At 44.0% G+C, this 15,970-nt stretch overlaps 1 protein-coding gene across 1 annotated transcript in view; it reads right to left on the bottom strand.

The window, feature by feature from the left end:
* The window catches only part of malrd1 (MAM and LDL receptor class A domain containing 1), a 42,396-nt gene that overhangs the window by 1,249 nt on the left and 25,177 nt on the right, over positions 1-15,970 (bottom strand). The window contains exons 21-31 of the mRNA XM_057335714.1: positions 13,853-14,030; positions 12,616-12,748; positions 12,303-12,451; positions 11,146-11,303; positions 10,599-10,800; positions 10,241-10,519; positions 9,172-9,297; positions 2,637-2,703; positions 1,884-1,972; positions 1,579-1,669; positions 102-187 (exon numbers count right to left, since the gene is read on the bottom strand). Coding sequence (XP_057191697.1) covers positions 102-187; positions 1,579-1,669; positions 1,884-1,972; positions 2,637-2,703; positions 9,172-9,297; positions 10,241-10,519; positions 10,599-10,800; positions 11,146-11,303; positions 12,303-12,451; positions 12,616-12,748; positions 13,853-14,030 — 1,558 coding nt within the window. The remainder of the gene's footprint in view (positions 1-101; positions 188-1,578; positions 1,670-1,883; positions 1,973-2,636; positions 2,704-9,171; positions 9,298-10,240; positions 10,520-10,598; positions 10,801-11,145; positions 11,304-12,302; positions 12,452-12,615; positions 12,749-13,852; positions 14,031-15,970) is intronic.

A 15,970-nucleotide genomic window follows, 5' to 3' on the forward strand; every position in this document is an offset into this window, starting at 1 on the left:
ATGTATAGCATAAAGCACAGCAAGAGAAAGGAAAGTCTCTATTAGTAGATATATTAGTAGACAAGCCTTTACATGATAACAGCTTTTAAATCAACTATAACATTTATATTGATATAAATGTCTGACCTCTCTGTGCACGTCAAAACCAGAGCGATCCAACTCTTCATTGTTGATGAGACTGGGGTCTCTGTTCAGTCAGGAAGAATGCAGCAGCACACATATCAGAGAAATATCAGGAATGAATATACAGTACCAGTAATCAGAGCTGGGTAGATTACTTGGGAATTATAATCGGTTAGGGTTAGGTGTACGTAATTACACCTTACACCATATCAACACCGGACGTGACAGGAGACCTGCTTGTTCTCAATGGTTTTGTCGTGCCGCATCCAGTGTGGACAAAATTTAAAATAATAAAGGGTTCTAATGTGTTTCTAAATGTCTTTTGTCGTGTCATGTCGCGCCGGTAGTGTCCGGTTTAGACACGGTGTTAGAATACACTTTTCAGTTTTTGACTAACATAATTTAGATTCATAAATACCTGCATATATTATAGCCACATTAATAACGGTTTGTTAATAGCAAATGTAAATGTTCAAAACTGAAAGACTGGATTACAAAAGACAGGTACACACAGGTCGCAAAACAACAAAATCAAGTTGTGAAAGATTAAATTTATTACCCACCTGTGCTTGTGATTATCTTATACAAAACCCAATTTAAACAATGGAGAATATATCAAAATTTTCCACATGTACTACCTTTGTGAAGAAAATTTTTGAAAATAGTTGAAATATTGTGAATGCTGGGCAAATCTATTCGGATTTATGGCTAATGCAGTTTCGCAATGAATGTTGTGATATGCACTAATCGCGCAAATCATAGTATTATTGTTGCTAGACTGTGAAGATTAACACTGTTCTTGAGCAATACATAGCGAACATGAATGCTTGAAAAACAAAAAACATGTCAGACTCGCTATCGTGGGTTGTAAACAAAATGCTTGTAAACAAAAACATGTTAGACTCACTATCGTGGGATGGATGATTGTCTTAACAACAGTTAAAGTGGTAGGCTTACCAAAAAATAAAAAAGTTATATGTAATGTAACCTATGTAATATAATCTATAACAATAAAATAGTAACTGTACTCTGATCAGGAGTATTTTTCAACGCTTTCAAAAACAGCTCGAAACACACCTGTTGCGCATTTATTTGACTAACCAATAACTGTCTATGTCTTGTCTCTAAAAAAAAAAAAAATTCTCTCCCTTGCTTACTCCAGCTTTAATCCTTATAGTAGCATGGCTTTATAATTTAACGGTACTGTATAGCTTGTTGACAAAATGTTACATGCTCTCCTACTTGTAAGTCGCTTTGGATAAAAGCGTCTGCCAAATGAATAAATGTAAATTTTAAATGTAATTTAATTCAAGTACTTGATTTTTGGAATGTGATTGCGTTATCCAGATTACAAGTAATCAATTACTACCCAGCTCTGCCAGTAATATCAGCACCCCTATATGGACACATTCTGAAAACAGAAAATGCTTCTTAAAAACATTTGAAAGGACGTACCTAAGTAAATGTCTCTGTATTAAGATGAATGAAGTGACTCCGGTTGCAAAGGCCAAGAGGATCAGCACAACACTCAAAACAATATTGACAGCTGTAGAGCACATAAAATAAATATACACTACATGTGAAATAGCTACAAGCATACATTTATAAAGAAGGACAGGACTGTATTTAAATAAGCAAATTCACACACACACACACACACACACACACACACACACACACACACACGCACACGCACGCACGCACACAGCACACACACACACACACACACACACACACACACACACCTGTGTCTTGCTTACCTAGTTTACTATCTGTTATAACCGGCGTTGTGGGAGTTATTGGTTTTCTTATGATATTGCAACGATTACCAGTCCACAATGATGGACAGCTAGAAAGAAAAAGCTAAATAATTGCACAAAGACTCACAGAATAATCATGGCAGAGACCGTTCATATGGATTTTGTTTTTTAATGTCCATCATGAAAAATAAATAAATATTGCATGAATATTAGCTTGAAGGGATTGACATGTGCTTACTATATGCAATAGCTGCCCCTAAACTCCTGTAATGAGGAAAAGACACGCACTGTCCCTTTCTAGTTCTCATATTTTCATACTTTAGCCCATTCCACATGTTTTCTGTCCCTTTCACAGAATGTCTGAAAGCTATTCTGAAATCAACAGCATGCTGACACATACTGTATACCGTACAGTACATGTTGGGTTTGCTTGTTTTATAGGGAATGTTTTATTAGACATAATATTTTTTATGCTGTACAATTAGTATATTCTATCCGCTAACCCACACCCTTCCCCTAAACCTAATCATCATGTAAACCTTTCTGCATCTTCAAATAAATATGATTTAGCTCGATTTATAATTTGCTTCCCTCATGGGGACCAAAAAATGTCCCCACAAGGTGAAAAATAACTGGTATTACCATCTTTGACGTTTGGTTTTTTGTCACCTGAACGGTCATGACTGACTGGTAAGAGTAGAGGACTAAATAAAACTCAGTTAAATAGAAAAAAAATACTTTTGAGGAACTTACATGCATACTGGTCCATTTGCCTTCACTACACATACGCCTCCATTAAGACAGTACCCAAAGGGACACTCTGCAAAAAATATAAATTACATTATATAATTATGATTTATGATAAAATAATCATTATAATGAATGATCAATTCCTATAAGGATCTCATTCCTCACTATTAATTAACCCACATCTAGTGGTAGTTGCACTGTGGTTAAGCATCTGGCAGCCAAATGTTAGCGGTAAGCCATAACAAGTGAGTTACAAGTATCTCCGACTAAGACACTTTACACACTGAAGGTGCTTCAGATGCACAGTTCCTTCCAAAAGGCAACTGGAGAGATATTGTAGTAATAAAAGAGAGATTAGAGGGATATTGTATTGGAGAGATATTGTAGTAATAAAACAGCCCGGCACCGTAAGGGCCACTGGGTAAGCGTTATTCCCCCCTGGGGGAAAAACACTACAGAGACCACTTCCTACCGAAGGGAGGATATATTAGTGGAGATACCACCATGGTCTCGCCATCCGGGGAGAACTCATGGGAGGAATGTGTGGACTAAGAAGTTAACCGCAAGGTGGAAGTTCACCTAGGGAGGTCATGGGTTGCCAATGTGGGAACCATTCATGAAAATACATCAGACGGAGGCGTACGCCCTACCGGCCGTCGTACTTACCTGTTACCCTGCAGGACGCGGGCTGACACCGGTTCCACCCGGAGGTTGTAAAACTTCGCGAAAGTGTTGGGCATAGCCCAACCCGCAGCTCTGCAGATGTCTGCCAGAGAGGCGCCCTGAGCCAGTGCCCACGAGGAGGCTACACCCCGAGTGGAGTGTGCCCTCACTGCCAGCGGGCACGGGCGATCTTGAGATCGGTACGCCATAGTGATGGCGTCCACGATCCAGTGCGCCAGCCTCTGTTTGGAGACAGCCCTCCCCTTCTGCTGACCTCCAAAACAGACCAAGAGCTGCTCAGAGCTTCTGAAGCTCTGCGTGCGGTCCACGTAGAGGCGCCAAGCGCGTACTGGACACAACACGGAAGGGGTCGGGTCTTCCTCCCCAGTGGGGAGCGCCTGCAAGTTCACCACCTGTTCCCGAAGGGAGTGGTGGGAACTTTGGGCACGTAGCTGGGCCATGGTCGCAGGATAACGAGAGAGTCTCCAGGCCCGAATTCCAGGCACTCTGTGGACACAGAGAATGCTTGTAGGTCCCCTAACCTCTTGATGGGGCGAGCGACACCAGGTGAGCCGTCTTCATCGTCCGATGAGAAAGAGCGGCCTCTCTAGGGGCTCGAACGGGGGCCTCTGGAGGCCCGCCAGGACCACTTCAGGTCCCAAGAGGGTACGGAGTGCAAATGAGGCGGATTCCGCCTTCAAGCGCCTCTCAGGAACCTTACGACCAGGTCGTGCTGTCCTAGAAACTTGCCAGCAACTGGCTCGTGATGTGCCGCAATGGCGGCTACATACACCTTCAGTGTGGACGGGGAGAAATTCCCCTCAAGTCTCTCTGTACGGAGGACAGCACTGCCCCGATCGCATCTCTGTGGGTCTTCTCCTTGAGAAGCACACCAGGACGAGAAGAGGCGCCACTTCAAGGCGTACAGCCGCCTAGTGGCAGGAGCCCGAGCTTGAGTGATCGTCTCCACCACTGCCGGGGGTAGGTCACTCAGGATCTCCTCGTCCCGTCCAAGAGCCAGACGTGGAGGTTCCAGCAGTCTGGTCTCGGTGCCAACATGACCTTCCCCTGCGAAAGAAGGTCCTTCGCCAGGGGACTCGGCCAGGGGGGAGTTAGCTTCAGCTCTGAGACCCAAGTGCGATTGGGCCAGTAGGGCGCAACCGGAACCACTTGATGCTTCTCTTCCCTGACCTTGCATAGGGTCTGTGCAATGAGGCTCACTGGGGGGAAGGCGTACTTCCGCTTGTCCCGCGGCCAGCTGTGCGCTAGGGCCTCCGTGCTAAGGGGAGCCTCGGTCAGGGAGTACCACAGCGGGCAATGGGTCCACCTGTGCCTGGCCGAACCACTCCCATATAAGCCGGACTGCACGGGGATGGAGCCGCCACTCTCTGCGAGGCGTCGACTGATGAGAGAGTGCGTTGGCTGTCAGGTTCAGGTCGCCCGGGATGTATGTGGCTCACAAGGACGTTGTCACCTGCTGACTCCAGAGGAGGAGGCACCGGGCGAGTTGTGTTGGCTGCCGTGAACTTATGCCACCCTGACGATTGATGTACGCTACGGCAGTTGTGCTGTCCGTCCGGACCAGCACGTGCTTACTCTGCATGAGGGGCACAGCCTCCTCAGAGCAAGTAGCACCGCCAACAACTCTAGGCAGTTGATATGCCAACGCAGGCGGGAGCCCGTCCACAGCCCCGACACTGCGTGCCCGTTGCACACGGCACCCCAACCCTGCAGGGAGGCATCCGTCGTCACCACGACGTACCTAGACACCTGCCCTAGGGGGACCCCTGTCCGCGAAAATGTCATAGAAGACCAGGGGGTCAGGGTGCGTCGGCAGAAAGGCGTGATGACCATACGCCTGCTGCCGGTGCGCCACGCTCTCCAGGGAACCCGACTCTGTAGCCAGTGTTGGAGCGGTTGCATGTGCATCAACCCAAGGGGGACCACCCCCGCCGAGAATGCCATGTGTCCCAAGAGCCTCTGAAAATGTTTCAGGGGAACCGCTGAACACTGACTGAGCGTGTTCCGTAGAGCCGCGCTGCATGGAGACAGAGTCAAGTTCCATACCGAGAAAGGAGATGCTCTGCATGGGGGAGAGCTTGCTCTTTTCCCAGTTGACCCGCAGCCCCAAACGGTCTAGATGCCGGAGCACCAGGTCCCTGTGTGTACATAACAGATCTCGCGAGTGTGCCAAGATAAGCCAGTCGTCGAGATAGTTCAGTACCTGCACACCTATCTCCCTGAGGGGAGCGATGGCGGCCTCCACGGTCTTAGTGAAGACTCGTGGGGACAGGGACAGACCGAAGGGGAGGCCCCTGTACCGATATGCCCGTCCCTCGAAAGCGAACCGTAGGAAGGGCCGATGACGAGGGAGAATCGAGACATGAAAGTATGCGTCCTTCAGGTCGATTGCCATGAACCAATCCTGGCACCTGACGGACGCCAGGATGCGCCTCTGCGTGAGCATCCTGAATGGCAGCCTGTACGGGTGCCTGTTCAGGGTACACAGTTCTAGCACCCCACCTTTCTTGGGGACAATGAAGTACGGGCTGTAAACCCCATTGAACATCTCGGCTAGAGGGACGGGCTCGATCGCTTCCAGAAGGGTGGCGACCTCGGCCCACAGCACGGGAGCATCCTCGCCTCTGACTGAGGTAGAGAGGACGCCCCGAAACTTGGGCGGGCGTCTGGCGAATTGGATCGCGTAGCCGAGACGGATCGTCCTCCCTAGCCACCGTGACGGGCTGGGAAGCCGAAGCCAGGCTCCCAGGAACTGAGACAGGGGGACTAGGGGCTCGATCTGCTTCATCGTCAGGTGGAGAACGGCTCTGCTGACTTACCTGCCCGGCGATGCCGCAACTCAACGCACCGTCTGACTGAGAGTGCTGAGGACTGCTGAATGTACTCCACATCGCGTCTCACCATGACGCAACGTCGAGTTGCTGACCACCATCGCGTGGAGGGTGAGAGCGGCTGTCATTTTGACCCAGAGAGAGAGGAAACTCTTTTTGTGAGTATGTGGTCGCTAGGCCCCCGGAGGGGCCCAGCAGATGGTGAGACAGGGCAGGAACCGTCCCGATCCGGCCACCCAGCGATGGAATGGCTGGGGGCGGGCCCAAGCTCGATCTCCCTGTGGTCATCCCGTCAGGGCCGCTTCTGTTTCCTTGACGGCTGCTGATGGGGCAGTGGTTTCCTCCTCGAGGTCCTCTGCCGGGAGGCCGCCTGCCTAGGGGGCGCTGAAGCCGGAGCTGACGACGAGGAAGCTCGAGGCTGCCGGGAAGCAGACGCCGCACGGGAGCTCGATGGCCGGTAGGGGCCAGATGTGTTTGATAGCCTCCGTCTGCTTCTTCACCGCTGAGAACTGCTGGGAGAAGTCCTCGACGGTATCACCAAACAGCCCCCCCTGCGAGATGGGTGCGTCGAGAAAGCGAACTTTCTCAGCGTCCCGCATCTGCGCAAGGTTGAGCCAGAGGTGCCTCTCCTGGACCACCATGGTGGACATCGCCCGACCCAGGGCTCGCACGGTCACCTTAGTCGCCCGCAGGGCGAGATCGGTGGCGGTGCAGAGATCCTGCATCAGCGCTGGGTCGGTCCTTCAACGAGGATGAATCTCCTTCAACGCCTTGGCTACTTGCAGGATAGCCATGGTGTGGAGGGAGGAGGTGGCCTGGCCCGCGGCAGCATAAGCCCTCGACACCAGAGATGCCGAGGACTTACACGCCTTGGACGGGAGTCTAGGCCAACCCCTCCAGGTGGCAGCCATCTGCGGGCACAGATGCACCGCAACGGCCCGTTCCACCTGGGGGATGTCGACATAGCCCCTGGCTGCCCCACCGTCAAGGGAAGTAAGGGCGACAGAGCTAGTCTGACTGAAACGCGCTGAAAAGGGGGCGTTCCAAGTCTTACTAAGCTCCTCATGCACCTCCGGGAAGAACGGGACCGGGGTTGAACGTGTCTTAGAGTCGCGTCCAGACCCGAGGTACCACGTATCCAACCGCGAGCGCTGGGGAGGGGGTGGTACAGTGCACTGCAGCCCAACACTCGCGGCGGCCCGGAAAAGCATGGTTGACATCTGAACATCCGCCTCTTCCTGAGCTCGACCTCCTGAGGGAGGGAGCTCCGAGGAATCGTCGGGATCAGATGCCAAGAAGTCGCCCTCCGATGCTGCAAGCGACATCTCATCTTCATCACGCACTTCTGAGTACGTGACCGAGGAACACGATGGGGTAGGACCGTCTGGGGAACGGCCAGACGAGCGAGACGGGGCGCGAGCGGTCCGCGAGCCTGTGGCTGACGGTTTGCTGCTCACGGAATTCCCCATATCACCCCCGCTGCTCGCCATAGGGGGCGGCAGGGCCGTAGCCGCTGCGGCCCCAGGACGGGAAACTGACGAGGTGGCGGCTGTCTCCAGAAAGAAGACAGCTACCCATGACCGCAACGTCGGGATCGCCATTCGCCCGCAGTGCGGGCATGACGTATCCACAAATGCTGCCTCAGCGTGCTGGAGACCCAAACACTTGAGGCAGACATCGTGTCCGTCCCCCTCCTCAATGAGCGTGTTGCACCCTCGAGAACAGCGGGACATGCCACGCTGGAGAAATTTGCTCTTTTAGAATAAAAAAAGAAAATAACTCAAACACCTCCGGAACTGCCGAGACGCCCAGGGGAAGTCGCTGTAGGAAGGGACAGTCCGCTGCACCACGTCGTACTGTTTCCAGCAGAAAAGTCGCTCTGTTACGAGCGAGATTTGTCATCAGAACGAAGGCTCCGAAGAACAAAAGGTGAATGAATGAGCACGCCGGCTTCCTTTTATACCCGGATGTCCGGGGCGGAGTCCGGCATGCAAATTTCATTAGCCAATTTCATTGGCCTTTTCCAAATAGTCAGAAGACGATTGGTTCTCAGGAGCGAACCCCATCTGTCGGTTCGACACAATGTCGAGAGACCGACAGAAAGGGAACAAAAGTGTTGCGTTTATAATTTTGTTCAGTGTATTTTATGTTGTTCATACATTTTAGGCACTAAATTGTAACTTTCATTGAAGGGATTACTGTGAACCAGACAATTAAGCTTTGTTATGGTAATGCTCTCTTTCTACATCTGAATCTGGTAATGCTGTCTTTCTACATCTGAATCTGGATCACTGGACCAAAATCATTTTCTCTACAAAAAAAGGAAGAAGCATTACTGTATGTTATACAGGTGTTATACCGAGAAAAATAAATCCTAGAGGAAGAATCATAAATGGTTACCTCTACTGGCTGTGTGTCGTTGTCGCCAAGTTTTAAATTGAGTATAACAATAACTACATTTCAGAGGCAAGTCCAACTGTTAGTTGCTAATAAAGCAATGAAGAGATCAAAGTTTTATCAAAATTTGCCCCTCTGAGGTCATTTTGATGAGGTCATTTTACTGGACAATGTAGCTAAAAACAAAAGTTAAATGTGGCAAAGTTGAATCTTGTGCTGTTTTTGTTTTTTGTCATATGCACCTTTGCATAACCTTCCAAAGAATCCCGTCTGAAGAATATTTTTTAGCAGCGTCCCTGAACATTTCAAACTAAAACACATTTTAGTTGAAATTGTTTTGTGAACCTGCCAAAAACGAATAAATTCTGTGCAAAATGGACATTACTGAGGGATAGACCAGTGGAAAAGTATATTGAATCTGACAGTTTTAAAGGCCCATTAGCAAAATGGCAATAAAAACGTTTACTATTTTACACACTTTTTTTCGAGTTATGACTATTTTCACTGGTTTTTAATTTACAAACCTTTACTAACACTGCAAATGGACATCGGGGTAAGAATTAAATATTAAAAATGCTTTATATGACCTATTTAAATAAAGTAAAGATGTTCGACCATAGCCTTACCATAGCAGCTGGACTCATCAGAGTTAAAAGATGGACAGTCATCAACACCATCACATCGACTGTAGAATGCAACACAGTCTGCTGTTGCCTCACACACTAATTCCCCATCATTACATTGCTTAATGGCTACAAGGAAAGATAAACAAAAACCAGAGGATGAAAAAAGATGAAGATTCATTCACATTTTAAACATACAGCTGCAGAAAAAAATTATGAGACCGTTCCAAATTTTCATTTGTGTCTGTTGAATTTCAACAAAATCAAACCCCAGAAGTGACATAAAACTCGAACAGCAATGTGAAAGACTCGTAGCATAATATAAAAATATAAAATATAGGTTATAACATGAAAACATATTTTTGAACTTTTCCTAAATACATCTACAAATGTGACTGTTTTATTGTTTAAAAGTGAATACGAACTTCTTTTCTTCGCAGTATTTGAGGTCAGTTTCTGTTTTTTTACCTGTTACTCCAATTCTCAATTTCTGCAAAAAAAAATGCAAATAGACCGTTTCATTTAAATTTGATTTAATTTATGTTTATAATCATTTGTATTATTATTTTAGTGTATAATAATTGTATTAAATAAACGATTTTTTGAATGGGTCCTGTAGTTCGGTCGCATTTAAACAAACCGTATGGTACATTGACATCTAGCAGTTGAGCTTGGTATCGCAGTCTAAATTAAAAACATTGGAGAGACAAGTTTAGCCAAGTAACTTTTCTACTCGGTATCTTTTGATTGTTATCAGAAATAATCTACAGGTACTCTATTGTTTGTGAATGTTTAAGTGAAGTTAAGTTGGTGGTCACAAAAGTGCGCATGGGCAGTAACTTTGTTTATGTTGTTAAGATGAAACTGTCTATAGAAACAATATTTTTATTTGAAATTTGGGAGAAATACTGTTAGTAGTTCACAGAATGAATCAAAAATGATCATTTTACCTAAACACATACTGTACCTATAAATAGTAAATTCAGAAAAATTGAAAACTCTTAATTTTTTCCACGGCTTTATGTCATTTTGTTCACATTTATTGTTGCTAATGTGTGTGCTTAGGTCTTACGGCATCCATGCTCATCTTCTCCATTGGGGCAGTCTAAAACGGCATCACAGAGGAGAAGTGCTGGAATACAGGTGCTGTTCCTGCAGCGGTATTCCCCTGTCTCACACTCTGCTTGTGGAGGCACAGTTCCAGGAACCACACTTGAACACATGTCCTCATCTGAGCGGTCTAGACAGTCCACCTCGCCATCACAACGCCAACTCAGTGGAATACAATCAAACAGATACAAGCACTGAAACTGTTCCATGTGGCATGTTTGTGGAACAGGGGTCACCGGAGCTGGACACATACAGAAACAAAACGGTGAGTTTTCAGGTTTGGTAGGGAAAGAAGAAAGAAAGAGAAGACAGTTTAGTACCTCCCACATGACATTCTCTAGTAAATGAGAGATGGTCTATAGCAACGACTGTCCACTGGTTTGCTCCAACTTCAGCCTCAATGCTCACTCTAAAGGGTGATACGTTTGATAAGATCACATTAGTGTAAATCCAGTTGTCTCCAAGGTTATCACAGGCTGCCCATATTAACAGAGGTCTTCCATTGCGTCCCACTGTATACACCTGAAATATAATACACAGAATTCATTACAGGCTTCAACTTGAAGCGTAGTGAAATGTTTCGCAGTGATACCTCTTGAAGTATCACTGCGAAACATTTCACTACGCTCCTAACTCTGCACAGTTGGCAAACTCTTGACCAAAAGTCTAAAGCGTATTTTATGAATCATAACAAAGGCACTTCTCATAAAATAGAACTGAAAAATATTACTACATGAAAGATATATGGCATGTCTTCCATAGCCGCTGAATGTAAAATACTATCACATACAAAGGAAAGTGGTGAATATATCACTTTTTCGCATTTTTTATTTTCAAAATAACACAAACGTTACTTTTTTGCCTCACCTTCAGCGTACCCATGTGATGTGAGCCGTACATATGGAACCAGAAGCGGAGATGACATATACCAATGCTAGCAGGAAATTCTTGCGTGGTTATTAACCTGGCGACATCTCCCTCTTTCTGGACACTGGAGTTCACAAACAGGTACCCACCTTCTCCATCTTAGAAAGCAGAGAAACACAACAAAAAAGACTTGGTTTGCAGCAGATTGTCTGTGTTTTAATGAGCTTTGTTACAGTTCAGACCGTTAGTAGCAAACGTACAGTTAGCAAAAATGGTTTAATACTCTACATGATATAGGCTACTACTAAAAATATTAACGCACTGTTATTTATAGATAATTCGTAATCTCAAAGTAAGTAATATTTTATCATGATGCTGTTCACGTTGTGTTGTTTGTGCATCACTTTCAATTCCATACAAGCATTGCAAACTATTTCTTATCTTGCCATGTCACAATGGAGATTATACTGTAGTACACACAATAACAGCAGAAGCTCTTATTTCACTGATCTTGCAGAGAGCGACTCAGTCAAGAGACAAACTGTAATTTCCTTGACTCTGTGTCTGGCACGAAAAAATCAATAACAAGTTCACTAGGATTAATCAATGACCTGTGAGGGAGCAGAACCATTTTCACAATTAAAGTAATGTACACTTTTACTGAATGACACTGATCTTTCAGTCCATGAGTGCCAGCCTATTTATACAGCAACATTCAGGTCATGAGTTGGAAATGTCTCTAACCAATTGAATTTTAAATCATGCAATGATTATAATTTGAGATCATTTGATGATTCAGATAAATATATTTACAGTAGAGGTCAATTTTCATATTTACTAAGCCAATAGTGATGTATGAGAACTTGAATAAAAAATACATCAAACTTTATATTTAGCCAATATATACTGCAACTATTCTGAATTCAAGGATTATCCGTGTGAGAATGATTTATTATAAGCAATGTCTTTCTCCATTTCTACTTGCTCAAAGATAATAAAATTAAAAAAGCCATGAAAGTATTTGTCCTTATAGCTAATTTAATACATCATACAGTATTTGACCCCCTTCCCATTTATATTTGTAATGTGTTAATATTCAGTGGTAATGATGTGTATACTTAATTGTGACAATTTTAATTGAAAAGTGATTTACTAACTGAGGCTGTGATCAGCTGATGGTCCTGTCCCATTAAACATTCTGCCATGTCCTATATTCCAGTCAAACTCATCATCAGAATCCTGAGAAAACTGACAGGTTTCCTCCCAAAGACCTTCAGGCAAATCAAATCTACACGCTCCTGGAAAGCTCACTGTAAGAACCAATGAGAAGGTGAGAAGTTAGCTCCATAGAAGAAACATTTTACTGTCCATATAGTTATGACAACAAGGAACGTATAGAAACAAGGAAATACAAAAAATACAAAACGTGATAAAACGGCAATCAACATTTTAAGTTAAATGCAGATGCACTTACTGCAGTCCATCTCATCCGACTCATCTGAACAGTCTGCTTTACCATCACACTCCAAGTGATACTCAATGCAGTCTCCATTACTACACACAAAATCTGTGACAGCGGGGCATGACCCAGGACGCACAGCTTCTGAAATACATGGAAATGCATCTGTTTATTCTTTCTGTTTGTTGGTCCAAAACAGTCTCATAAGTGATGCTTACTACTGCTAATACAGGGTTAGGAGTTTTCATCTGACAAATGACAAAACAGGCAATACAATACACAAATGTATATTCAATGAGAGGTCAAAGCCTTCTATAGAAACCAAATATATAAAAAAAACACAGGGGTGGACTATCTCGACATGGAACAGCACAGGAACACCTAGAACACTCTAGTAACCAAGAGTTGATTGGATTGAACTATACTATATTTATAGTATAATGATACTGTAATATACAGTATATTTAATTTGCAAGAGTAGTGAATACTGTACATTGGCCTGTACAACGAAACAAATTGTGTTTATCACACTTTAACATTGTAATATAATTTGCCATTCTTGATTTCAACAGGTTATATTTTAAACTATTGTTTAAAAATGAATAAGTTACGCTTTGGTTTATTGATGTTAAACTGAACGCAGTGAGTATAGTCTGAACAAAGATTGAGTCTGACATCTTTGCACACTTAATCTCGCTAAAAGAACCAAGCCTGAAAACTGAAAGGGGAACTTATTCTGTCTTTAAATGTTGTTCCCCGATGACTTGTCAGAATTAACAAATCAATTCTCAACCAATTAAAGGGTGATGTTGCTTTTCATTAGACACTGCTGAGGACAAGCCGCAGAGTCCTGCTGGTCATGCTTATGCATGACCGTTAAGTAAAAGAGACTCATGGGAAATAAATGTGGAGATAGAACTTGTTGTTTCCCTCTGGGCGACTATAGTCTAACTCTCCTGGTTGCACTTTAGGTATGGCCTATTGTCTATATACTACAGATACACCTCTTTCATAATCATTTATATTAACTGGTATGATATTTCTCGGTTGTAATCATCTGCTAAAGGTTAATGGTATTAACAATTTTGCCAAATTTATAAACAGGCCACAGATCCAACACACGCAACACCAACACAAACACTACAGACCATAAGCACAATGTAATAAAAATATGCTCATCTGATGCCATCCCTGTACATCATGGTACCAAGACAAAGAGTCTGGATTGTGTTGATATAAAGGACTCACGTTGTTCACAGTCAATGAATTCCAGATCGTCGAGAGCCACTCCACCACTCACATCTCGTGTTCGAACTGCTTCAAATATCAAAATAAAGTTCCTCAGTTTTCTCAGAGAAACCTCTGCTCTCCTCCACTCCTCATACATCACCTGCTGTGTCCACACCTCCCTAAGCTCATTCTCTGTCTGCTCGACACACATGAAGAAAAAATGAAGAGTTAAATTTGACGTTGCAGTTCAGGTTTCTGCTTTGTGAGACGGTTTTATCAGAAACACAGATAACGGCACCCTAAGGTCAGGGTTAAAGTGAGAGTTTAGGTTTAACATCAGACATGCATTATGTGCTCATGGCTTTGCACATGGCTGATTCATAACACACTAGCCTTTAAACAAACCTGATAATTGTACAGGGCTATTTCTTGTCACGCTTAATATAAACCTTGAACTGTTTAAACCTTTGGTGTACAATTTTATTCTCTGTTTAAGACGCTCTAAGGGATTTCAGTTGTTTGGATAGGCTTAACCTTTTTGCTTCTCTATCTCCAAAACACTTTTAAAGTCCCCGTGAACCGGAAGTTAATTTAAGATGGATATTCATTACAGGGAGGAAGTGCATTTTCAGATTTTAACTGAAGATAATGAGGGCAAACGAATATTAAAAAGAGAATGACCCACATTGATAAACTATTTACAATAAACGCTGCAATATTTCATGAAAAATAGGCATTGTTATTTTTATTTCACTGGGACTTTAAGATGTGTCATCAAACCTCAAACACACTGAATGACTTTTCTCACTTGAAATTGTTAACCCCGGGTTTTTCTAAACCCCAGGTAAACTGAATCCTGGGTTATCTGTTTCACGTTTCACACTGCTTATAATTTACCAGGGGTTAAGAGATAACCTATTATTAGGTATTCATAACCTGATGTTTCACACTGTACATCATTAAACCCTGGGTTAACATTCTTATTTGCATATTTGCGGTGTCAACAGTCATGATTGGATAAAAACTGACTGAATAAAAATAGTGCGTGGTCACTTTAAATAACCGAATAACTTGTTGTTCCGCATCCGGGGAAAAATGACGCCTCGCAAATCCTTTTTGGCTGTTTTAAGCCTCCTAAGACGTTACTTACTATGTGCACAGCTTGTGAAATGAGGTAAGCGCTGTTCAGTTTTTGATAGGGTGTCCGTTGCTAAGCGTCTGGTCATATCATTCTACCCCCGCTTCGTTTCACACTGCACACGTTTAGCACTGCATTGGGGTTAACCTTGCAAAAGCGGTGCTAACCCTTCTTCGGAGCAGGGTTTTATAACCCCGGGTAAAATGTGGAGATAACCCCACTTCAAAATTACAAGTGTGAAATGTTTGTTTACCCGGGGTTAAAAGCGGGGTTTAGAATGAAGATAACCCGGGGTTTAGGATGAAGATAAACCGGGGTTAAGCACATTGTGAAAAGCCCTAGAGTGTTTCTGACTGGCTAAAGGAGTGTGGGTTGTTCCCTTGACACTTTTCTGCTGTTTACAGAGCCTAGGGCACAGGGCTGTCACAAAGACAGGTGTGATTTCTGTCAGGTTGTAGGGACATTTCATGCGCGGTATTAAGTTAAAGGTGCTGCGAGCGATTTTTTCCGCTAGCTTTTATTACTTTACATGTGAGTTATATCAATTCAGATGTTCGTTTACACCACCAGTGTTCAATTTTTCAGTGAGATTTAACAGTGACTTAAAATGATTAAAATGGAAGATTAGAAGTGCTGTTTTTCATTTGCAACAGGTAAAACATACCAAGAAACATTCTAATGAAATATATTGGTTTTCACAAACTTTTAGCTTTTTATGTTTCCAATAAATGTTTGTGCAACTTTGTCACTTCCCTAGAAATGCATTCATGGTTATTGTTGTTGTTCACTTTTTACTTCAGCATGTGATCACACACGTATTGTTAAAGGAACAGTTCTTCCTTTATCATTTACTCAAGTTGTTACAAATTTGTTACAAATTTTTTGTTCTGATGAACACAAAAGAAGATATTTTGAAGACTGTAGGGAAGCAAACAGTTCTGGGGCACCTTTGAATACCATTGTAATTTTACATACTATGGTAGGAATTACAGATACAG

The sequence above is a fragment of the Triplophysa rosa genome, linkage group LG1 (assembly GCF_024868665.1).
Source record: "Triplophysa rosa linkage group LG1, Trosa_1v2, whole genome shotgun sequence".
Classification (NCBI taxonomy): domain Eukaryota; kingdom Metazoa; phylum Chordata; class Actinopteri; order Cypriniformes; family Nemacheilidae; genus Triplophysa; species Triplophysa rosa.